At 47.0% G+C, this 25951-nt stretch overlaps 1 protein-coding gene across 3 annotated transcripts in view; it reads left to right on the top strand.

Annotated features, from left to right (window-relative positions):
* Positions 1 to 19571, top strand: part of KLHL21 (kelch like family member 21) — a 58001-nt gene extending 38430 nt beyond the window's left edge. For 2 of the 3 annotated variants that reach the window (XM_066607348.1, XM_066607346.1), the window contains exons 2-5: positions 5106 to 6182; positions 11903 to 12308; positions 18464 to 18536; positions 18714 to 19571. In XM_066607348.1, the coding sequence (XP_066463445.1) occupies positions 5123 to 6182; positions 11903 to 12308; positions 18464 to 18536; positions 18714 to 19031 (1857 nt within the window). In that variant the 5' untranslated portion in view covers positions 5106 to 5122 and the 3' untranslated portion in view covers positions 19032 to 19571. Of the gene's footprint in view, positions 1 to 1049; positions 1117 to 5105; positions 6183 to 11902; positions 12309 to 18463; positions 18537 to 18713 lie in introns of those variants that run through there. The other variant, XM_066607347.1, reaches the window with a different exon arrangement.
* Positions 19572 to 25951: the final 6380 nt, after the last annotated feature.

Raw genomic sequence — 25951 nt, 5'->3', positions numbered from 1 at the left:
GCGCCCACCGCTGGTGCATCATGCGCTGCACTGCCACTTCATGGCGAATCCGGAGAGGGGAGTATGGGGTCTTTGTGGGGTACCGGGTCAGTCTCCGCTGCGACATTCCGCTGGCGGACTCCACCACGGCCGTGGGCAGGAGGCCTACTATATGATCACCTCCGCTGGTGGTGGCAATAACATTACACTGATAAATTCCATTAATTACGCATCCAATAATAAGGAAATTTGAGATGACCACCTAACAAGACGTAAAACTGCGCCCCCCCCCCGTATCAAATTGTACCCTGAGGGTGCGGGCAGACGAGCGTAGGCGTATTTACGTTCGCACGAGCGCAACGTATAATCGCCCGAGCGATCGTTTTTCACCGATCACGACCAGAGCTAGAAAGCGTATTTTCGTTTGTTCCAACTTTGCAAACGGTCTTTTCGGCGATCGAATATGCGTTGGCGCGTATTTCGGTCGCATATGTTCCGTTTTTTTTCGAATTGCCGTTTTTACGCGCCGTAAAATCGCCCATGTGAACGAATACATTCGAAACCATTGCCTCAGATGGTCACGTATATACGTTTGGTCGCAAAAACGCGCCGTTTATGCGCTCGTCTGCCCGCACCCTGAACACGCAGAAATAGCCGTTCTATCTACTGCCCCTTGCAGTCAGGGAAGGGTTAAGGGTTCCGCCTGTGGACGATGCCAACGTTCTGTGTAAGTACGCCCTGGCACCAGTAGGAGCAGATGGTGAGGAGTAGTGTGTGTTCTGGAAGTGATGCGGTTAACAATCCCTAATCCCCATAGACTGAGGGTGGAGGCCCCGTTAGTACATACACTTAACTCTTTCCTTCCCGGCGCACACAGCTTTAGATGGCACACTGGTTCTCTGCCCTGTTAACGGGTTAACAAGCCGTTCCAGACACTTGCTGGCAAGCAGTGCGGGGTCAGCGGCTGTCTGCGGCTGGGGACACGTGTGCCTTGGCTGCGCCCACTGGGCGGGCGACTAATGACAAAGCCGCCCTTGTAATGTAATGTGAGCAGCTGCTGAGCGGAGCCAGCAGGCACTCAGTCTCCGGGCAGAGGTTGGCGCGGCACACAGCCCTCTCCGTGTATCCTAGCCACAGGTCAGTACAGCCGGGGACGGGAGAGGCACATCCACCGCGGGGCTCACCACTAGGGACCCGCCAGCACCATGTGCCCCGACGGCATTGTGCTCAGTGCTTGGCTGAGCTGCATGACAATGCCTTATATGGAAGAGAAAATACATCACGTTTATAGAATTCATTCCCCTTGTAATGAATATATAGTCTGACGTGGAACTACAACTCCCAGCATGCTGTGACAGGCTGCTCTAGAAAACACACATGGTCCAGCTGGGGAGCGCAACTGCGTAAATGCGTTCTCACCCAACGTGCGCTAAATGATGACTTGGAAGATGTTAATTAATGTGCAAGTGTTGGAGATATAGATGACTTTTTTTTTCTTTTTTACTGCATCTGGCATTAAATAGAAAAATACTTAATTTTTCTGCAATTTTGTGATATCAAAATATCTGAATCCACCCTATATCTGCAGCTCGCTCCATTATTCATTACGTTTAGTAGTCATTGCTAGATTGTTTCTATGTATTTTCTACTGCTGTAATACAGATGAGAGAATTGTTTTGCGTAAGGGTTCTGATTCCCGTATCTAGCGCCAATCTGAACGATTGTCCTTTGATCTTAATGCATGCACTGACAGAATAACGAATTTGTTCAGTTTCTGCATGCGCAAAACGAAACCCCGACTCGGCCCGTGCAAGCAGGCAGGCGTTCATGTATGAGCGACTGCTTGTTTACTGTGAATGGTGGCCGGTGGGCTGGAATGATCCGACTCCACTCAGTAATGCTTGTTCTTGGGTAAAAGTACAGGAACGATCATTATTGGGGTGACCTTTGTTACAGGACCCTAATTCATCGTTCCAATGTAAGTCCATTAGTCTGTGTGCAGTGCTGTGGAATATGTATGCGCTATATAAATGACTTCATAGACTACAAACGGAAAATCAATACGCTGCAACTTTCCAGGGAGTAGGATGAGGCGGGTTAATTAAATTTGCTAAAGTGAGAACATTGATATCCGTACATAGGATATGGCATGTCTGATAGGTGGTCACCACAACACGGGGGTCTGCCCTCATAGAGAGAACAAGGCTTCATTGACCTGCTGTCCATTGGGGTAAGGGGAAGTGCAGCATGCTGCTTGTTCTTTCTGCCACAGACTTGTCCCATATACTCTTGCCTCCGTAACTCTCTATAAACTATAAGGCTGCGTTCATACGTGGGTTTTTTTTTGTTGTTGTTTTCATCAGAATTTTCTACAGTGAATTCTGCCTGAAAAACCTTGGCAAAATGTGGGGCTTTTTGCCCCAGTTATTGGCACGGATCCACATGTGGAGTTTGCCTTTTCAATTGGCAAAATCCGTGTTCGGATTTCTGATGCAGAGAATTGCGTTTCCGCATCAAGAAGTGACAGACGCAATTTTCCACATCAGAATTCTGTACGTGTATTTTGCTCATTGACAGGGCAAATTCTGTATATAGATCCACGGCAAAAAGCTGTGGCTCTTCATGTGGAGTTCCGCTGTGTGAACATGCCCTAGGGTTGGGTTCTCACAGGGCGGAAATCTTGCGGTTTTGCCGCTGTGGCCGACTCTCCCATTGAGAGCAACGAGGGGGGGGGCCACATGCTGTGACTGGGGAATCCGCAGCGCCAGATTCTGGTCGTCCCTTCTGGACAAGATTTTTAACAAATCTCATCCACATGGTTTGCTAATCCCAGGATTAGCGGCCGCAGACGGATTTGCCGCAGTGAAATTTCAGGCAGATTTTCCCTGGCAAATCCACCCTGTGTGAATCCAGCCTAAAGCTAACGTGGCCCCTCATTCTTCTGCTAAGTTAGGGTCTCAGGTCCTGGACCTCCAGCTGTCCTAACTATGTATGCAACAAGTATTCTTCTACTAGAACTAATTGTTTTGGCGCCATTGTCTTTTCTGGCTGCATAGGCTTTGTTCATACTTTTCATTAGGATTTTCCATTGTTTGGAAAAGGAGCCAAACAATGGGAGAGAAAACCAAGTCCCAGATCTGGCATATGACAGATGAACAGTGACGATAATGGGGTCTGTCGAGTTCAGTCATGCTGCTCTGCATTTCACTAGACAGAATAACACGGCGTGCTACGCTATTTTGTGCAGATCCGTGCTGCTGGCGCTGAACACAGCCTCCGATGCAGATGTAAACGCAGCCTTATGGCTCTTTCTTACATGGAACAACTATCGTTCAGGTCATCGTTGGATTGTGTGAGATGGAGCTATAATCGTTTAGTGTAAACACGGCCAACGACTGAACGACAGGCGATAATTTGTGTGCTTAACATTCGTCGTTCATCTTATTCAGGCATACAAATCTGAAGATAATGGTCCGATGTAAGCAGGCCGCCGTTATGAATGATGGCCTGCTTACCCCGAGTGGAGGCGGGCAGCTGGAAGAGATCTCTGGCTCGCTCTGCCTCCCTTATGTCATCGATTAGCGGTCCTGTGTGAAAGCGCAGGAGGGATAATCTGTGGACAGCTGTCGGGCGTCATCCCATATAAAAGGACCCTAAACAATTGTAGTTAGGTGTCGCCATCTTGGCATCCCTCGGCTGCGGGGCACGGTTTACCTAGAAACTGTTGTAGGGAACATTTAATGCAATGTGGAGTGTATAAATTTATATATAAAAAATGGCGCAATTGCACGTAGCAGTCAACCAGATTTGATCTTGCGTCTTTTTCAGGCAGGTTGGGAAATTGGTGATCTGATTGGCTGCTACGGATTACTGCTCCATGTGGCAGTTTTTATATAGGAGGACCAATATCCTTTAGGCTGCCTGTTCACGGCCGCGACGGAATATCGCTAGCAAATTTCCGCCGTGGGGGAGGAGGCTGGAGCACTAAAAGGTCTCCACAATGAGCCTATATTAATGATAGGCTCACCGTGGAGAATCCCGGCATGCCGCAAAATCCTAGCAGTTTGTGCAGTGGGCTGCGCCTTCCATAGTTGTCCTATGGAAAGTGTGTCATGTGATCTCCGCGTGTGATTTTATTGCCACGGATCTTGCAATGACACCTCGCCCATGGACAGCCAGCCATAGGGCTCATTCACACGGCCATATTTGTAATATGCTGCGCACATTATGCAGCGTTTTACTGCTGTGAGAGACGACTATTGCTGCGCAGGACAGCGCATCTCGCGCACACCGTCATCAGTGTGACTAGATTCTTCTTTTTCTTTTTTAATCCCTGTCTTGGCGGCGTTGCATATTAAACACCACACATATGCATTTCATTGTGCATGTACTGCGTTTAATACGCAGCGCCTAGAGAACAGGGCTGTACACACATAATACGTGATAAAATAGAACATGCTGCGCTCTTGTTTACCACGTATTATACACCATAAAGAAACACTAGTGTGAGCGGGTCAGTGTATATCCATGTACTTGCGTATATCCATGTACTTGCGTATATCCATGTACTTGCGTATATCCATGTACTTGCGTATATCCATTCACTGCGTAATATGCGGTGAAACTACGCTCGTGTGACTGAGCCCTCCGGCTGCTTTCACACCTGGGGTTCAGTTCTGGGTTTCCGTTTTTGCAGGAGAGAACATGTAAAATGTAGGTGGTGGGTCTGAGAGCAGTCTGTCAGGTGTATGCTGCCTGTTTTGTGTTTTGCAGACTGCACCATTTTTCCATGAATATGCACAAAAATGGGGCATGCTGCAATTTTATTTTTTTTAACGCATGTTTGACTGCGCCAATCTAAGTCACTGGTTCTGTATTCAGTCAGTAAAAGTACGGACTGAAATCCACCTGTGTGAATGGGAGGTTAGACTATAGTCATGTATGTATGAAGGTCTGAGGTGTTTCCCCTAGCAACCAATCATACTTCAGCTTACACTCTGCTCGGGAAGGGCAGCAGCTACAAGCTGCTCTGTGATTGGTTGCTACGGGCAACAGCACGGTTTGGTGGTTCTGCGGTAAGGATGGCGGCCCTCCCCTTCCTCTCACGCTGTCTCTGTTCTCCACAGATGCTCCTGCGCTGACCATGGACCCGGCGCTGCTCTCCTCCTCCTCCGCCTCACCCCCGTCTTCCCCGGGCTCGGCCGAGTCCTGCCTTCCGTTCTTTGACTCGTCTCACGCCCTGCACCTTCTCCGCGGCATCAACGAGCTGCGGACGGAGCAGAAGTTCTTCGACATGACGCTGAGCGCCGGCGGCCATGACTTCCCCTGTCACCGCACGGTGCTCGCCGCCGCCAGCACCTACTTCCGCGCCATGTTCGCCGGCAGACTGAAGGAGAGCCAGGCGGAGCGGGTGGAGCTGCACCACGTCACCGGCCCGATCCTGGGCCTGCTGCTGGATTTCTGCTACACCGGCAGGGTGACTGTGACCCGGGAGAACGTGGAGCCGCTGCTGCAGGCCGCCGACCTGCTGCAGTTCCCGTCGGTGAAGGACGCCTGCTGCAGCTACCTGGAGCGGCAGCTGGATGTCACCAACTGCCTGGAGATCCAGGACTTCGCGGAGGCCTACGCCTGCCGGGGGCTGGCCGAGAGCACCAAGCGCTTCATCCTGGCACACATGGCCCAGCTGGCACAAGCTCGGGAGCTGGAGCGGTTGCCATGGCAGCGTATGCTGGAGTACATCATGGATGACCGGCTGTGTGTGGACAAGGAGGAGACGGCCTACCAGATGATCCTGCGCTGGGTGCGGGCTGACCTGCCCCATCGGCAGCACCGCTGGCCGGAGCTCTTCCAGCACGTCCGCCTGCCCTTCATCCGCCGCTTCTACCTGCTGGCCCACGTGGAGAGCGACCCCCTGGTCTACTACAGCCCCGCCTGCCTCAGGCTCATCGGAGAAGCCCGAGCCTTCCAGTCCAGCGAATACGACCGCCATGACCTGCCCTGTGAACGCATGAGGCCCCGGCCGTCCACCGGCCTGGCGGAGATCTTGGTGGTCGTAGGGGGCTGCGACCAGGACTGTGACGAGCTGGTCACTGTGGACTGCTATAACCCGCACTCTGGGCAGTGGCGCTACCTGGCCGAGTTCCCCGATCACCTGGGAGGTGGCTACAGCATCACTGCGCTGGGCAATGACATCTATGTCACAGGTGAGATGAGCAGTGTATATGTCTAATGTAGCCGTCCTCTTCACCCGATGGGCACCAAGAGGCTTGTATACAGAGGCCTTCGGTAAAAACACGTATACCGTGAGGTTCGTTTTATTTAAAGGGTTATCTCAAAATCTGAAGTTACTCCCAATACACAGGATGGGGGATAACTTTATGATCGCTGAGGGTCTTGCTGTTGGAACCTCCACTGATCCTGAAATCATGGATCCCGCGTCGCCTCTCAGGAGGAGATTGAATGGAGTGATGGCCGCGCAAGTGTGGTGCCGGCTCATTCACTTTCAGAGATGACGGGTACAAAAACACGTGTCGCTTTCTGTCAGCCCCTCTGAAATGAGAGGAGCGGCAGCCACGTAGGCTTGGCCATCGCCCCATTCAATATAATATAACTTCGGGTGGGAGTAGCATCCCTGCAGCAACGAGGAGGGGAATGGGACCCCCAGCAATCATAAACTTATCCCTGTCCTATTGATGGGGAATAACGTTAGATTTTTGGCTTAGGCTCCCTGTCCATGGGTGTTGCGGTATCCCACGGCGAATCTCCGCCCGGGAGCAGGAGCCATAAGACGGATCTCCACTGTCAGCCTGTCAGATAGGCTGACAGCGGAGATCCGTCTTATCGCGGCAATTCGCAGCTTGCTGCAAATTGCCGTCCACGAGCAGAGAATCACAATGATTCTTAGCTCGTGGATAGGGGGCGGCGCTCTCCATAGCAACGCTATGGAAAGCTTCAGACGGTGTGATTCGCCAGTGATTTACCGCCGGTGAAATCACGCCCGTGGACAGGGGGGGCCTTAGGCTCCCATGTTAAAGGGGTCATGGGCAATCTATGTTGGGAAATCCTCTGGTCGTATACTGCAAACAGAGCGAGTGCACCTTAATGCATCTAGTGAGATAGAGGCCAGGCAATGTCGCCATACAGTGCTCGCTGCATCTGCCGTATTATGGAGTGATTCGCTACTCCGTGAAAGAATCCGGGGCGACCGTCGTCTAAACAACTGCACGGGCGCTGGCGTCACCGTTGGCTTCTCTGCAGCAGGGAGAGTTTACACTCGGTGATCCAGCCATGGTTGAAAGCGAACGAACTGTAAACGAAGAGTGCACGATGGCTGCACATTTTAGACGAGACGATTATCGCGTAAACTTCTTAGATTAAACAAATGTTGCACAATAATCGTGTAAATCGCCCATTAGTAATCGGTCCAGTGGAACATGACACGTTTTTTCTCTTGTGTTGGGCTTCGCTGTGTATGCCTCTGATGGCAAACATAAAGTGATCTGTAGGAATCTGACAGGGGGAAAACAATGTGGCGCCTAACAGAACTACTCTTCCCTAAATACATTATTTCTGGGGGGGGGGGGGGGGGGGGGGGGGATAGGCCATAGTACAGCATAGAGCACCACATGGCGGCACACAGAGTAGTGCTCTGCTGAGTGCATGACCTCTAATAACCATTGCATTAAAGGGATATTCCAGTGTTGGGACTTTTTTTTTTCACTTTTCACCCATCCACTAGATTGGTTGAAAACCACTGGACCCCCACAGATCTCGTGAACAGGGGATGGGTCCCCTATGTTTCACAGTTCACGATTCGTTCTCCCATTTGTCATGTAGTGGTGACTTGGCTGCTATGCTTGACTATCTGTCTGCCCTAATGAAATGAATGGAGAGGCAGGGGGCATGTGTGGCAACTGCTCCATTCATTCCGACTGATGAACGGCTATCTGTGTGCGCCATTGAGAAGGATGGAGCCGCTGCTGCCCATGTGCGACTGCCCTACGGAAATCGGAGAATAGATTGTGAACTGTGAGATAAGGGAACGCTGATCCTCCATTCTTAGGATTGGTGGGGGTCTCTGTGATTGGATCCCCACTGGTCTATCAGTTTTCACCTATATGGTGGATGTGTTAAAACTAAAAAAAAAAACTCCTATTGCCAGAACACCTTTTTAAAGGCATTTTTCCTTTATTAGAAAAAGGGGTGTGCTGCTTTTCCAGAAACGGTGTGCCACGTCTGTACACAGGCTGCGTCTGGTATTGCTGTCCGGCTGCAATCACTTGTCTACTGCAATACCAGGCACAGCCCAAGGACAGACATAGCGCTGTTTCTGGTAAAACAGCCCCCCTTCTTCTAGTGTTGGACGACCCCTTTAAGTTGTTTATCCCCTGTATTGCTGTGCATGGCTGCTCATCCTCTGTGCTGTTGGCTGGCGTTCCTGTTGGGGTAGACGGGTTCACGCTCTGCACACATGCACAGCCTCAGCCTGCTCTTCCTTCTGATCACGCGCCGCCGCCGCGGTATTAATAGCCCAGAAGGTCTAAACTGTGGAATAAACAGCCTGAGCAGATGGAAATACATCTTATTTACAGCTCGAGGAACATTCTCAGACCTTGCATGATGATAAAACTCAATCAAAGGCGGAGGAAGCAAAGCTTCATATAGAAGATGAGACAACTGCATGTTGTAGGGGGATCCAGAGATCTTAGTTCTGTAGTCCACACAGCTGCCCAGGTGACAGGTCTGCTAAGGTAGCCATATACCTAAGAGGCGCTGCAGGGGAACTGGTTATATACATGCTGTTGTACTGTGCACGGAGGATAGTAGGACTGAATGTACACACTTGTACTTCCATCATACAGTGTAAGTGAAGTATAAGGCTGGGTTCACACGGGGCAGATTTGCTGCGGAATTTTGCTGCGGCAAATCCGCCTGCGGTCGCTAATCCCAGGATTAGCCAGCCATGTGGGCGAGATTTGTCAAAAATCTCGTCCACACGGGGCGTACAATCCGTCGTGGCAAAGCCGACTCTGGGTAAATACTCCAATGTTTTCTCTGCTTCCAGTTTGATAAATCTTCCCCAAGGAGTAAACCTTCTGTACCCAGCCTGTCATGTGTGGGCATGTCGCCAGCAGTGGCTGGTGGTATACCAATCAATGAATTTCATATTCTCTTTACAAAGTGGAAAGATGCCAGAAAATAACAGATTTGCAAAGCTTTAGGAAGTCGGAATGGTCCATGTTGCCTAAGGCCGCCTGCACACGGGCGGAAATCCCGCGGCGGTATTTCCCGCGGGATTTCCGCCACTGAAAGTTTGCATAGGAGTGCATTACAATACGCACTCCTATGCAGACGGCCGCGGTTTGGCCGAGCGAAATCTCGCGCGGCAAACAAACCGCGGCATGTCCTATTTTTGTGCGGGGCACGCACTCACCCGGCCGCCGGCTTCGGTCTGCGCATGCGCCGGCTGCGCCGCAGCCAGCACATGAAAGAGCCGGGGCCGCCAGGCGCGGGTGAGTACGCGCTCGTCTCTGCAGGCTCTCGGGTCGGGTCCCGCGGCGAGAATTCTCGCTGCCGGATCCGACCTCGTCTGCAGGCGGCCTAACTTTGGAGCAACTTGTCTGACACATTTCCTTCCACCACTTCCAGGCTGGCACACATGTATACCAATAATAAATTGATCGCACACGGCATGTTCGGTATGCCAATAAAACAATTGGCGCATGGAACTGCAGATGTGTATGTAAGCCGTTATACACAACTCTCTGGTTGGGAGTCCTATGAGAGTAAAGCACTGTGGCAGTATGAACAGAAAAGCCCCCCATGATTAGAACTTGTACAGACACTAGGAGCAAATGTTACTGGCCCGACAAGAAGAACTTTCATAGGCATTGGTAAAAAGCAACTGAATAAGTTGATCCCAGTAGGGAACTTTTGATCCCTGAGCGTTCTCCAACCGTGACTGCAAAAACCCGAACCACTATGTGTCATACAGGCAAATAACTGACCGACTTCACTGCGAGTGTATGTGTGTTTTACGTCAGTTTTTGGTGCTTTTTTTTAATGGGAGAGTGTCATCTGAGTGTGATCCACTTTTCATGCGCAAAGAAAACCCCACACCCATGCCATGCAAGTCCATTTTGTCTTCATGCACCCATTGATTTTTTTTTTTTTCCTTTTTTTTTTTTTTTTTTTAATAGTGGAATCTAGAAATCTAGTTGCGTAATTCTCCTACTGAACTACAGTTGTCCGTCCAACCAGGGTCTATTTATAACAATGACTTGTAGACACTGACGATACAACCCAGAGAGTGGGGGCGACAGGTGCGGGGGCTCCGAGGAGCACATAAACACCCGTCAGGCACGGAGGGGTCGGGGTCTCTGATATGGAGAACAAACCTCCACTGTTGCTCCATTGTCATTGAGCGGACAGTTCCTGATTCTATATCGGGACAGAAATTGTTTTAATCAAAACTATCTTCCCCTGTGAAATTGTTTACCCGAGGATATACGGTGTCTCTCTCTGCAGTGGGAGGAGGCGGGCCAGGCTGGGAGCAGTGCACTGAGCTCCCGCCACCTCTCTGCCCCTCACCACTATTTGCAGCTGGAGGGGGCGGAACTTAGCGCCGCCACCGTTCCGCCCTCCCATTGCAAACAGTAGCGAGGGGGCGGGAGCTCAGTGAAAGCCCGGCCGATATACGGACCTGTGAATAAGCCCTAACTCAGATAAATGGTTTGCTTTATTTTTACAGGTTAGTTCAGTTCTCTGCACCAGCGAATGAGAACGAATGATCAGTATTTAAACTAAATGATTAGCAAACGAGTCAAAGATGATTTCCTCCTTGCGCGAACCAAACAGTAAGCGAACTCGTTATCGTTCATCGTTGGCCTTGTTTACACCTTGCGGCTATCATTCATATGCTGATCAGTCCATGTAAAGGCACCTTTAGGAATGAACTGCTGATAAAAGCGACAAAACCCCCATAGAGCACAATAGAAACCCAAGCGCCTCCTGGGCAGCGTCTTCTAGTCCAGTCCATGGCTGCATTACAGAACACTCATGGGTGATGGAGCTGTTGTGACGTAGCCATAGCAACAAATGCCATAAAAAAAAGCTGCTGTGTATCTGCACTCTTCCATAAGTAACAGCAGGCTACAGCTTTTTTTTTTTCCTTAACAAAATATGAAGCCATCGGAAATGCTCCAAAGCGGTGTGAACCTAGCCTGAGGCCAGTGTCACAATGGCATCCCATCGACTGCAGAGCTACTGACCTGAACACAGCATCTGACAAGTCTATGAAGCTGTGAGTTCACATCAGTAGACCCACAGTCGGTCCGAGATGATCCTCTGTATTATGGTATAATCTTTATTTGTATAGCGCCAACTTATTCTGCAGCAATTTTGATGCATGGGGGAGCTGAATCATGCCGGGATGGGGTGTACAGGAGCTATGGGGCAGGGAGTGTACATGGTGGGTGTAATTTGAGGGCGGGGTACTAAATCAGGAGAGTTGGTATGCTTCTTTGAAGAGGTGAGTCTTTAGGGCAGGTCTGAAATTCAGTGCATCAGGGCTTGTCTGTATGTCTTGGGGTAGAGCATTCCATGTATGCTCATGTGAGACTGGCCTAAGCTGTATACAAGGAAAAATGTATTCTTCCTATCGTTGGAGGGCTGGAATTAAAGCTTTTGGGGATTATATGTATATGGAGCTTAAGAAGAAAACGATTGGACTTGGGCTATCCTCAGGATAGGTCCCCAGTAGTAGATCTGTGGGGGATCTATCATTTGGACCCCATTTGATCAGCTGAAGAGAAGGAGCTGTGGAACTACAAAAACATAGCGCAGTTCTGTGATTTGGTAGTACCGCTTTCTCGTTCAGTTCAATAATTGTTTTTTGTTTTGTTTCTTTGTTCTCCTTTTTCAGGAGGGTCTGACGGTTCAAGGCTTTATGACTGTGTTTGGAGATACAATTCCAGTGTGAATGAATGGACGGAGGTCTCTCCAATGCTGAAGCCCCGGGAATACCACAGCTCTACAGTGTTGAAAGGTCTCCTCTATGTGATTGCCTCAGACAGCACCGAGCGCTATGACCACACTATTGATTCTTGGGAATCCTTGCGGCCGATGTTATACCCCATGGATAACTGCTCCACCACATCCTGCCGGGGCAGACTCTATGCTATTGGGTCACTAGAAGGCAAGGAGACTATGGTCATGCAATGCTATGACCCAGAGACTGATTTGTGGTCAATGGTAAACTGTGGACGTCTGCCTCCGTGGTCCTTTGCCCCGAAGACTGTGACGCTAAATGGATTAATTTATTTTGTCAGGTGAGTGTAACATTCAGTCGTATCATATAAAAAATATTCTTTACACTAGATCCAATATCCATAATGCTTTGGACCCAGGCCTGGTCTAACATGGACTTCAAGAAAACTAATTAACCAGGACATTGATTACTTGGAGTAGGATTACTCGGCTTTTGGCATTTCTCATTCTCATTTTGTTGTGTCCTGAAATGCACACTCAGTTGTCCCTCTTTAGGGTACATTCACACGCTGCAGGTTTTCTGTAGAAGAAATCTCACCAAATGGATGAATGTGGATTTTTGGTGCAGATTCACTGAGGATTCCCCCCCCCCCCCCCCCCCATCATTTACAGAAGCATGTAAAAATCCCATCCGCACGCTGTGGAGAAAATCTGCAGCATTAGGCCCCCTTCACATGAGCATATTTGCAGAGAATAAAACCCATTGATTTCACTGGATTCATTCACATGCATGTATTTTTCGTGCGCATTTCTTATTTTCCTTCGCATTTGTGCACCAAAGGCTCCATAGAAGCCAAAGGGGATGCACAAATGCAGACAAAATATGCTAGAAGATGCGTGAAACGCTGCAGAATTGTGCAGGACAAAGAGCACATCTGGAACTCATTAGACTAATTAGCCATTTCAATCAGTGTGTCTTTGTTTGCCATATGCAGATGAACAGGCCTTGTGGGTGCAAAAAAAGCATAGTTTATTCTGCAGCTAACCAGCGCTCAGCTGCACGCAAATATGCATACGCTCATGTGAAGAGGGCCTTGGGGTGTATTCGCACAAATGATTTTAGTTTACAGACAAAAAATTGGCCTGAAATCGAATGGAAATAAAACACTTATGTGAATGGGGTGCTATCGCATGGGCCTTAAAAAAAACAAACAAATGGTCTAAGTAAAAAAATCACAACATGTCCTAGTCATATGAAAATTGTCCATTCAATTGTATGCATTCTTTAGAAAAGCACACACAGATTGCCTGATGCGAGTGCCAGTCATTATTTAACCATGGCAACCCTAAATTGTAAAAAGAGACTCGGGAAGCTTTTTTTTTTTCCCTCTTACATGTGAAAATTGCATAAATGCATGGAAATTGAAAATAAAAAGGCCCGCTTGACTATACCCTAAGGCTGCTTGTCCACGGGCGTTGCGGTATCCCGCTGCGAATCTTCACCGCGGAAGCCGACACCTAGGCATGCTGAAAATTGCTGGCCGCAAGCGGAGAATCGCAATGATTCTCCTCTCGTGGACGGGACCGGCGCTTTCCATAGCAACGCTTATGGAAAGCTTCAGACAGCGTGATTCGCCAGTGATTTACCGCCAGCGGAATCACGCCGTGGACAGGGGGCCTAAATTGACATTCAGATGTTTATCCGCAGCACAGGTCAGTTTACACTGTGGATTTTCTCCACAGTCTGTGCTGTGTATTTCCAACCCGCGTGAACAGGAGCTGTTTGCAGATTACAATGTTATCTGCCAACTCCCGTGGAGATAACAACCTGCTGTCTATTGAGAGATACTTTAAGTTCACCTTAAAATCATCGTTCAAGCGAAACCTGCACGATGTCTGCATTTTTGGTCGTTTGAACGAATTTTGAGCGATAAACGTTTACGTGTAAATGGGCCTTTTAGCGATCTGTTCACACGAACGTATATCGGCTCAGTTTTCACGCCGAGCCGATATACGTTGTCCTCGGGTGCAGGGGGGGGGGGATAGAAGAGCCAGGGCCAGGAACTGAGCTCCCGCCCCCCTCTCTGCCTCCTCTCCGCCCCTCTGCACTATTTGCAATGGGGAGAGGCGGAACGGGGGTGGGGCTAAATAACAGACTTTAGCCCCACCCCTGTTCCGCCTCCTCTCATTGCAAATAGTGCAGAGGGGCGGAGAGGTGGCAGAGAGGGGGGCGGGAGCTCAGTTCCTGCACTTGGCTCAACCACCTCTCCCCCCCCCCCCCCCCCCCCCCCCCCCCCCCCTTGCACACGAGAACTGTGTGACTTCATCCTTAGGGGGATAATTCTATTCTATAGTCGGTGTATGGCATGATCTCCGCCTAATCTGTGGGAACAGGAATCCTTGCTCACCAGTGATGTCAGGAGGCCGCAGGTCATCTATTTGGGAAGAAGCAATACATCTTTGCTTGATCGTATTTTATTTACCATAGACTCTTGTTGCATAATAAATGAAACTGGATCGTAATCTGTTCTCAGCAACCAGTACTCAAGACTGATGTTATGTGCTTTAGGCCGAATGCAGGCAGCCGGGTCGGATCTTGCAGTGGAATCAGACCCTGTGCCGGCCAGTGACCCCCCTGCATACCTGTTCGGATTGGTCTTCTGTGTGCTGCGGATGTGCCGGCTGGCGCACATGCACAGTGCAGAGAACGCTGCGTCGGCAGTAACGCGGATCCGTGGCTATTTTGAAATTGACGCGAGTCAGATGGCTTTTCTATTGACTGCAATGGAAGCCGTCCATGTGAGTCCTGCATGAAAATAGAGCATGCTGCGATTCTTCCTCCGCGAGCGGAAACTGCAAGTGATTTCCGCTTGTGTGCATGGAAGAATCCTTTTACATTGCATGTTATGGACGGACATTGCTGTAGAATCTGCCGCCATACGCCCGCCGTGGATTCCACCGCAAAAATCCGCCCTTGTGCATTGGGCATTATACTAAATGGCCACTTCTAATACAGACACAACCAAAGCGTTCCAGTCGCAATAAGACATAACCTCTAGTGCAGCATAAAGTCAGGTGAGCACGTTTTTTAGTGGATTATTTTTAATCCACATTTGGCCTCGTCTGGACAGTAGTACGAAGTTCTAGATTTTGTATCTGTTTGTGAGCCAAAACCATGAATGGATTATGCAGAGAGGAAGTATAATGGAAAGTTTGCACCTCTCCCTTATTTTGGGTTCTCTCCTGGTTTTGGTGTACAGATCCAGATCCTGATTCAAAGTACTGACCAGAATTAGCATGTGTGAATTGGGCTTCGGAATAGGAAAATCAAGCAATCTGAGCAACTTCAGACAAGCTCTGGTCATCGGTACTAGACAGAACTAGGCTTTCAAAAACGGTGAACCTTGTGTGTTGTACTGAGAATGGTGTGATCAATAGACAACCTCCCAGTAAAACAACTTGTCAATGAAAAGGGGTCGGGGAGGATGTGAACAATTGTTGGCTGTGCACCACCTCTTTGTCAGCAAACTGCAGCAGAAGCCAATGCTGGTGCTCCAGCGAATAGGTCCAAATGCACAACTCCTTGTTCATTAGCATCATGTCCTGTATGTCTGGGTTTTGGGTTTGTTGTTAGATTCTTTTTTTGGGCTAAATCTTATGAAAAAACAGGCAGAGAGTTCTTTTTCAGTAGTATAAATATAGTTGGCCTTAGTAACTGAAACTTCCACCTTGGCAATAACGTCCTCCGTACCAGAACATAGCGTTCACTGCTGAGAGCGACAATCCCACTAAATAGAACGCTTGAGGGCTGAGATCTGGAGAAAGTCCTCCGAGGCGTTACATCATGCTGGAATAAATCACATGTTTAATTTTTTTCCCCTTTTAATGCCTTCTAAATGTCATTCTTAAGACGACAGCTGCGGCGCCTTCTGCCTGTAACAGCTAATGCTCTTCACCTGCTGCTGCCACGCATCGCTCTCCTAGAATAAAACCAGGGGAATATCTGCAGGATCAGGTTCCTGTCTGCTGGATAACGGCCGAACGGGGTTTGTTTTAAAGGGGTTGTCTCGCGGCAAACATCAAAATTTTACATTACCCCATTCCCCCTGGCATAAAATAGCAATTTAAAGCGTTTTTTAAACCGCTTGCTACTCACCGATCCGACGAAATAAGGAGTTATAAAAATCTTCTCCCTAAGATGGCCGCCGATCCTTTCCCAGGGATGCACTGCGGTTTTCTCCCATGGTGCACCATGGGCTCTGTGCGTTCTATTGCCGATTCCAGCCTCCTGATTGGCTGGAATCGGCACACGTGACGGGGCGGAGCTACAATGACGACGCGGTGACCAGCTCTCCGGCACGAGCGGCCCCATTCACCAGCCAGAAGCACGGACTGCGCAAGCGCGTCTAAAAACGCCAGAAGACATCAGAATTAGACGGATCCAGGGCGAGGGGGACGCTAGCAACGGAGCAGGTAAGTGAATAACTTCTGTATGGCTCATATTTAATGCACTATGTATATTACAAAGTGCATTAATATGGCCATACAGAAGTGCTTACCCCCACTTGCTGCCGCGGGACAACCCCTTTAACCTGCGACATTCACTTCCAAAAGTGGCAGTATTTCTCTGTGTTTATGTTCCAGCATATTCTAATGCTGCGTTTACATGGAACGACTGTCCGATTAGCATTCAGTTTCGTTCATCTGAATGGCTTCCTGCTCGGTTAAATGTGAGCCCACAACTTCTCCTTGGTCGTTTGGTTTCAGCCAGCATAAAAACCAGCGCCGTCATCAGATTTCTACTGCGGTTTGCATTTTGCGATGCGCACACACACAGTTGTGGCTCCATTCAACGCCAGCACCACGGTTTCCACAGTGTAAGTTGACCTGTCAATTCACCTCCTATTACACCACACTGGTCCCGCGCACGGGCAACATCTAAGGGGTTGTCAAGTTTTATGTAAATAAAGCTCAATCTTAATTTTTCTCAGGATGCCTTTGGAAATTCACATGTCGATATCCTGTATGTTACAAAACCAGATCTGCCTGGAGCATATGCTGAGAATGACCCCTCTGGGATTTAAGCACTTTTGTATGTGAGCTCACTGGGTGAAACGCCTGTCACGTGGTTGAGTCTTGCCATCACAGATACAGGCGAGAGGGGCAATGGTTTGACAGACATGGGGAGGGGGGGGGGGGGGGGGGAAATGCTGTGGAAAAGGGAAAGCTGCTCTGTGATTTGTTTTTAAAGAAATGTCCCCAGGTAGCAGAAAATGGGGCAGAATGTCCCCACCAAACTCTGCATTCTAACAGTTCTGGAAAACATGTCAAAATCGGTGCCTTTTTCCTCTACGTGGGAACGTACCCATAGACCATATTCCTAACTCTGCTCCGTAATCTTAGTGTCAGTTTTCATAGGGAAAACTACAGCAATTTCAGAGTTATTAAGGAATGCTTGGGTTACCTAGCAAGAGAATCGCCCCGTTTAGTACATAGCTGTGCAACTTTCTAATATCCCTTCTGTGTTAAATCCTCACCATTTTCAAGATTGCTGCTTGCTGTCAGTGAATATTTGTACAAGCTTTATACTTCTAACAGATGACCGTTTGCAACGATTGTGTGCAGTTTATTCCATGCTCTGTGAGCTAAATACATCCACAGGACCGGTCTTCGTTCTGGTTAGCTCATAGACGATTGTCGCAATAGATTTATGAAACGGTCCAAAAGGAAAAACTGTCTTTGCTGATCCTAGCCACCAGCCCCAGTGCAGCTTTCACTTCTTATAATCTTGAACTTGTCACCTGGTTCATACTGTCCAAACAGGCAACATGAATCGGGAATAGGTATGCCTCTGTGCTAATGCAAGTGGTTTTTTTTTTTTTTTTTTAGTTTTTTCTTTGAAAAGCTCCTGCATTTCAGAAAAAAACAAACTTTAGGTTTTGAGTCTGAGCTCTCCAGTCTAAGGGGTGGGCCGCCCCAGGCTCTCCCCGCCCACATCATCAGGTCCTCTCCCTGCTTGTCTATAGGGAGTGAGCAGTCCTTGATGTAGGCGGGGAGTGCCTTGTCTCAGAGCGCTGCTCCAGCTCAGCTCAAACGTCTTCTAATTCCTTTTTTTTTTCCTTCTAAAAATCTGCAGCATTTCTGAATAAAACCTACCTGTGCTGAATGGGCGTCTCTGTTCAGCTCATGCTGCATGAACCCTGGCGACAGGTTCAATTTAAAGCGTCCATATACTGGCTATTATGGAAAACAAAGTGTAATAGTATCATTAAATCTCTTAAATCCCAGCTATGAGAGGCTTTAGACCTGTAGGAGTAGTCTAGAATGTACGTGTTCCCCTACTGAAAGCTTGGAGTTGTATATAATATGCACACGGTCACTGGAATCATGGGGGTACTGATGCCTGCATCGCCATTACGCAGGTTGTTCAGTGAACATTGTCTCTTTTCCTAATTCTGTTCCTGGTTTTCTGATCTCTTTATTTCCTTTGACACAGAGATGATTCAGCAGAAGTGGATGTATACAGTCCGCTGGAGAATGAATGGAACAAAATACCTCCCATGAAGCAGGTGATGTGCTGTCCTTCACTGTCTTATATAATGATGGGGGTCTGCCTAATATTAGATCTGTAAGATCATTGTGATTCTAGGGCCGTGCCTTTCTAAGATGGGGTTAATAACCCAACACTACTTGGGGTTTGTGTTCTCAGCAATGACTGTAACTTCCTGATTCTCTGTTTATTACAGGTCCACGTTGGAGGAAGTTTGGCTGCGCTGGGAGGAAAACTTTATGTGTCTGGGGGTTACGACAACACATTTGAACTTTCTGATGTAGTGGAGGCTTTTGACCCACACACAAAAGAATGGGGCATTGTAGGACATCTTCCCCAACCAACCTTCTGGCACGGCAGTGTCAGCATCTTCAGACAGTTCATGCCTTACACACAGTACAACTTCGATGGTGTCTCGCTGGACAACGCCAACCACGAGAGGAACACCATCAACCTGAACAGGCGACGACAGAATCTGCATAATCATAACCTGAACGAACTGCATCGGCGATAAAAGCTCACTCCAATATTTTTTCATTTAGTGAGCAGGTGGACAGAAGGCCAATGATGGGTCGGTGGTAGAAGAAGATGAATGGTTTCTATTTTATTAATGTTATATATTTATAGATCTCTGGGCTGTTTTCTGCCACATGTGATGACCTCCTCTCTGGAAACTGAAGGCCGTTCCCTCTTTTTGAAGACTTTTAAAGCAAAAAAGTTTAAAATTCAGAAAATTTATTTTTTCTAGCAAATGAAAAACAAACAAAAAAATTTTTGTAAAACTCTCAACAGCTTTGCTGGGTGGCAGATTAAGTCATGCTGTGTATAAAATGCATGTATTTGTTGTCATGACTGGCCAATGTGGTGGCAGAGAGTAGCTGGGTGAGTATTCACAAGCCTATGCAGCCAGTGAGTCTACCCACAAAGGCATATGGCGGTGCTCACAGTATGGCTGGCTGCCTCCTCTACGTACAAAGTACTGCTCTAACTTTTTAAAAACTAAATTTGTAAAACTTGCAACTTGAAGCAAAATATAGACTTTTGTTTTAACTGATCTTTAGTATTTTGCTTTCTGTTTGCACAAACTTAGGGCAGATTTCTTTCATATATTCACACGGGACGTTAGCCCTTCAATGGACAAAATCGAGTGCAAAGAAATGACCTTGCACTTCACGTGGAATTGTGTCACCGTTCCGAACGCATGAAGATTTTCTTCCTTTATTACTAACCGAGCCAAATCTACATATGAATCCATGGTAGAAATATACGGTTTAGCCACTGATTTTTGTGGCAGTTTTAGAACTAGAATCTACACAGAAAAATCATGTCTGATTCGGTGGTGTGAATGTAGCCTACAACTCTAGGTAAAACTGATGCTATGTAGGCAAAGCATGACATGGATTCAAAAGAGAATCCCTGGATCATGCAGCACCCCATAAGGCCCTGCCCTTGGTGCAAAAGTACATCAGTTGGCCCATTTGGCGTTTCTAAAGTTTAAGGCTATCTCTGAACTTGAGGCATGCATTAGGCCTCATTCACACCAGCATTTAGCCTCCTTTCAGTGGTTCCATCCGTTCAGTTTTTGGAGCAGAGACAAGGAATTAAATCGTTCTCTTCGACGGGTGCAATAGAAATCAATGGGCTTTTGGTACTGCATATTGTAAGTAAGCCTTATTGTAAGGATTTGCTAAATCAGATTCATTATTCAGAAGCAGAGGCGGTCACGATATGATAAACTACACATCCTATGCTATAGACTGTTCTTATAGGCTTGTGCATGGTAAGTGTTCATATGCAGCACAGCAGATTCCACATCTGGATAGCAGCACTGTCAAGTCATATGTTCTAGACGCTCATCTCCTGTATGAGAGCCAGTGCTGTAGAATCACATTCTATCGCACAGCATGGCTTCCCTACACAAGATGAGCTTGATTGCAGCAGTAGAATGAAGTTAGACAATAGCCAGTGTGCACCACGCCGTGCCTGACCCTGGAGGAACTGTAGCCCTGGTGCGATGCCTGAATATACCGGGGTCTGTCCTATGGATCGCTGTACTCTTAATTAGCTGTTTACAATGCAGCGAGGGTGCCTGTGCTCACTGTTCCACCACCGCAGTTTTCAGTGCATTTAGAGAGATTACAATTATTACTGCTAATGGCCCTGGTTCTGTGGCTTTATAAAGAGGGTTTCTGGGATAAGAAAAAATAAATAAATTAGACCCAAAAGAGAAATGACATAAAGAAAACAAGCATTACTTGCCTGTTAAATCCCCCACCGGTCTTCAGCGGCAGAAGTCATGTGTCAATACGACATCATCCCTACAGCACTGTAAGTAATGAGCGGCGGGGAATTTAGCAGGTAAAGAAGGAATCTTACTTGTATGCAATTTTCCCCTTTAACTACTTTTTTATTTATTTTATTTTTTTACAGTTCTGGGACAACTAAGTAGTAGGATACAACAGAGGCAGGATTGGGTGCGTTTCTCAACTCCAGTCCTCAGGGACCCCCAACAGGTCATGCTTTCAGGATTTCCTCAGTGTTGCACAGGTGATGTAATTATTGTCGCTGCCTCAGACATTGCCACAGGTGTTCTTACTATAGGATATCCTGAAAACATGACCTGTTGGGGGTCCATGAGGACTGAAGATGGGAAACACTGGCTTAAACATTCAGCCGCTTTTTTTTAAGCTTACGCTAAAGCATAGAGCCGGTCTTCGTGAACACTGGTATGTCAAAAACAATGGCCACTTCAGCAGCAGGGTCACATTCTACAGGACTATAAACACAATGTTTGATGCTTTTAAGGTCCATTTACATGGGACAAATGTTGGGCAAAGGATGCCCGCCACTCGGCTCCGCATACGCTTGCTCCCGTGCCGTTGCTCGGGGGAGCTAGAAGCGCTGGCTCACTCACAGAGTGGGCAGGGAGGCTGCAGGAGATTTCTCTCCTCGTGTTCCCCCGCCCCTCTCCATTGTCTTAACATAGTGGCCATTCAGTACTGAACGGCCGCTATGTACACTGAGTGATCAGCTCATCATCCATCATTTATGCTGTATAAACTATGGACTATGAGCTGAACGATCATCATTCAGTATTGAACGGCCGCTATGTTAAGTCATTGGCAAGGAGCGAGGGAGCGTGAGGAGAAAATCTGCAGCCGCCTCACTGTGAGCAAGCGATATTAGCTCTCGTGCAGTAGCACGAGAGCTAGTATGTGCGGGGACGAGTGACTGGCATAGTTTGTCTAACATTCATCCTGTGTAAAGGGACCTTTAGGTTTGTGCGCACACACCCTTCAGTGTTTTCTCAATTAGTTGTCATAGGTGTAAGACATTTGCGCTGTTACAAGATCTTGCATTTTGTTTTTGTAGGATGTTTGCAGTATTTTAGTTTTATATTACACCATTATATTGTTTGTTTATGAAGTTTAAATAAAGTTGGTTAAAAAAAATTATTTTGTATTGATGTGTGTCAAAGGGGTTAAAAGGGGTCCAATCTGCACCCCTGCCTTGTCCATTTAATACTTATACTTTCCAATGAAATGGCAATTCTGAAGCATCTTTTCTAAAAGAAATGTATGAATAAACTGACCGCTGGGTGTTACCTTTTTGAAGGATTGTGTCCCTACAGAGTCTGACACAGCAGTGATTGGACAGCTTGAGTATGTAGGGCACAGCTTGAGTTATCAGATTATTCAGTAATTTCCAGGAAGAATAACAGAAGCAGCACAATATAAAGGGGGTAATTTATCATGGGACTAGTGCTATAATTGTGGAAAAAGGTGCAGATTTTATCACACACTAGCTTTGCTCAAAAACTTCCTGTTTTCATCTTGCTTAGCAATTTTTAAAAGTGGGCAGGGGCATTGCCTTTTGCAGCCCTACATTTACTCTAAAACTTTGTAAATTATAGCGCAAATCTATGCCACATATGGCTGCTGTAGATGTCCCAATCGGATGCACGCGATGAGTGGAGATTTTATTCCAGCATATCCTAGATCAAGACAGGCATAAGAAAAGCCTGTCTTCTGTATACCACCCGGGCTCTATAAAACGATGCCCCAAAGTTTTTGTTTCCTGTCGAATACAAATATTTACTAAAACTATCATGTGAGGAGTAGTGACCAGTCTTCTATAACACATTGGTAACCACCACTATATATTTTTACAGTTGTCACTAATGGGCTTTAAACATGCATATATGACTTTTCACAACGTTTCAGGCTTAGCTCTGTACAGGTGTCTATGCTGGTAAGAGCCAGGGTTTGGCTGTGTGGACAGCTGGGCTCCTGCTCTGTAACGGTTCGGATCAGAGAAGCCTTTAAACCTGGCTGTTTGTCCCCTTATACGCCGTGGTCTATAGTGGTTGTGGCATTTAAGTGCTTGACAAGGTAAGGGGGCTCCCTCTGGCACCTGACTATGCCATCATAGGTTCTGACAGAGGCCTTAGTCTCTGCCATGTAACGCAGCCTAATAGACCCTGCTGTCACAGACACAGTAAACTGCATTAAAGTAATGCAGTGTATTATGGTAGTATACAAGTCCTCATATGGCTACATCAAATACAAAAGTTGTGGCTCTTGGAATGTGACTATGGAAAGAACGAAGCAAATCATTTGGTCTTTAAGGCATAAAATAGACCAGGCACGAGGGAGTTAAAGGTGACCTATTTGAGAAAAAGATCTGAGATTACCATTTGAAGTTACAGGCTAGAAAGCCTGAAGCTGCACCGAGAGTCCGATTATTATATGCAGGAGTGGGGCTGCATGGAGACCTAGTGTAGGTCCAAACTGTCTAATATATCAATATCTACATCTTCCCTGGCAGGATTAGTAACTCTTCTATATAAATGTGGGGACATCAGTGTATTTGATGATTTGCATCTACACAAAGTATCCATGACAACACTGCAAATGACAAATCATAATTAAGTAGTGCAGCCTCAGGCTTTGGGTCTGTAACGTCATCAGCTGCCAGCAGAGAAGATTCACCCGTATGTGAAAAGCTTTATACATTACGTTCACAGTTCTACAGAGATTTTGGCTGTGACACCAGTTGTGCAACCAAAGGCATCCAGTCTAGCCCTGTGACCTCGCAATCTTAACAGAAGTCGAATATATTCATGTTTTAGCACACAAGTTGCTGTGACCTACAGATTGCAAAAACTCAAACGCTGAATTTCTTGCAATTGGTAGGTCACAGCAACTGTGCTGCAGTGTGACCGCATTGACCCTTGTATTACTGGGATCTTTGGCCACATAACCTATGTTGTGGCCAAAGATACCATCTAGCCCCAGCTTTAATATGCACTTCACGAAATTTAAAAGAGAAACAACTTACTTTGAAATTTGTTTTTTTTTTTTTTACGATTGGTGGGGGTCCAAACTCTGCACCGTCCATCCATCCTGACAATGAAGGTTTGGTTTAGCAGTGCCCTCCCTTTTATTAATTCTTTTTCTCTAACTGGTTTTTACCTTCACAGCAGCGCAAAGAGCAGCACGGCTACACCAGTGCTGCCACATGTTTATTTTCAGGAGTGTGGGGATCCAGGGAGTTAGACCCCCCCCCCCCCCCCCCCCCCTCCCCGTTGCCTTTTTTTTTTTTTGCTGAATACTGATTGGTGCCCAGCAGTGAGAAGCTGTATACCTTTTCACAGCCGCTCCCTTAGAATGTGTTATACTGTGTCACCCAAGTCAATATGACTGATGTCTGGAAACCATCAGTAGCTGTAAAGATAAAATCAGTTTGTGTCTGGTATACAAAATACAATTGTAAATTATACCAACTACACAGGGCTGTTTGTAGCCTGCAACCATGGAAACCCCGGGATAGAAGCTTGGTACACAATGGTAGGATATCTTAATGAGGAAGACCTTTTTTTCCCCTATTTTTCTTTTTTTCTTTCCATTTAAAAAAAAAACCCCTAACTTATTTATCCATGGACGTATATGCCTGAGGGCTTGTTTTTTGTTGGATGAGTTGTTTTCAAATGGTATTATTTAATGTGCCATATAATGTACTGAAAAAGTAAAATTCTGAGTGAAATGAGGGGAAAAAAATGCCATTCTGGCAATTTTGGAGGGGGGTGAAGGTTTTGTTTCTATGGCATACACACGGCAGCAAAAATGACATAACTTTATTCTATGGGTCAGTTTAATTATGGAGATACTAAAAGGTATGTTTTGCTTTTTTTTTGCAGTACTGTTTTTAAAAAATAAAATGGCTTTCAAAAAAAAAATTCTGCTGCCATCTTATGATTTTTTTACATTTATTTTGAGAGGTCTCTTTTGTGGAACGTTCTGGAGTTTCTATTGGTACCATTTTAGAGTACATACTACTTTTTGATCATTTAGTATTACTTTTTTTTTTTGGTGGACTGTGATAAAAAAAAAAAGGTCAATTCTGACAATGCCATAATACCCTAGTATTACTTTATACCACTATCTCACAGACAGTCTATGAAGCCACACCACAGGCATAGCTTGATAGGCAATCTGCACTAGCAGTGCTGGGGGCTTTCAAAAGATCTCATCACCGCAGGGCATTTAAATGCCACAGTCAGAATTGAGCGCTGATCGTGGCTGTTGTGGGTGGGAGTCGGCTGTCAAAGACAGCCAGCACCCCGCAAGGTATGTTCACACATGCAGGATTTACTGCAAATTTTCCACAGCTAAAAAATCAGCACCAAATGATGCAGCAAATCAACCGTGTGTGAACGCACCTTAAGCCAAATGCACCTGTTTCCCGTCTTAGGGTACTTCACATGTTGCAGATTTTGGTGTGGATCCCCAACCAAAATCCACAATACATTTTGAACTGTGTCACAATCCTCACCATTTCCTGTGGACTTTGATGCAGTTTTTGATGTGGATCTGCAGCAGATTTCACCCGTTGGATGTAAACCTAAGGATGATCTTAAAACATGTAGACCATCAGTGTGTGATTAGTAGGGTTCCATCCCAGATACTCCCACTGATCAGCCTTCTATATGGCATAGTTGCAGTAGACAACCACATGGGCATTGCGTTGGGTACTGCAGTGTAGGAGCCACAGTATTTGCCCTCTGCAGATAAGTGGGTACCCTGCAATTAGGCATTGGTGGACAATGGAGGGATTTTTCTTTCCCACTTGTGCAGATGCAGACTATTACAACAACCTGCATTTCAGAGATAAGGAAGGTGTTAGGTAGGTAAAATCCCCTGGTGCAAACACAGAGTCATGACTGACTCCTAGGGTGGTGTCACATTGTGACGTTTTCTTGGCAGACTGTTTTTGAGGGGTAGTTTTGCCATTGCCTTCCCCAGTCATCTTTACCCCTCCAAGCAAGCGGAGTACTCCATGGGCTGCTACCTGACCCTGCAACCTTCAGGTCATGAGCGAGAGCTTAGGACTGCATTTCTGCTGCCTCAACACTGTGTACAAATCCCCTGTTCA

Source organism: Eleutherodactylus coqui, chromosome 6 (genome assembly GCF_035609145.1).
Source record: "Eleutherodactylus coqui strain aEleCoq1 chromosome 6, aEleCoq1.hap1, whole genome shotgun sequence".
In the NCBI taxonomy this organism is placed as follows: domain Eukaryota; kingdom Metazoa; phylum Chordata; class Amphibia; order Anura; family Eleutherodactylidae; genus Eleutherodactylus; species Eleutherodactylus coqui.
This window is presented reverse-complemented; position numbering and strand designations above follow the sequence as displayed.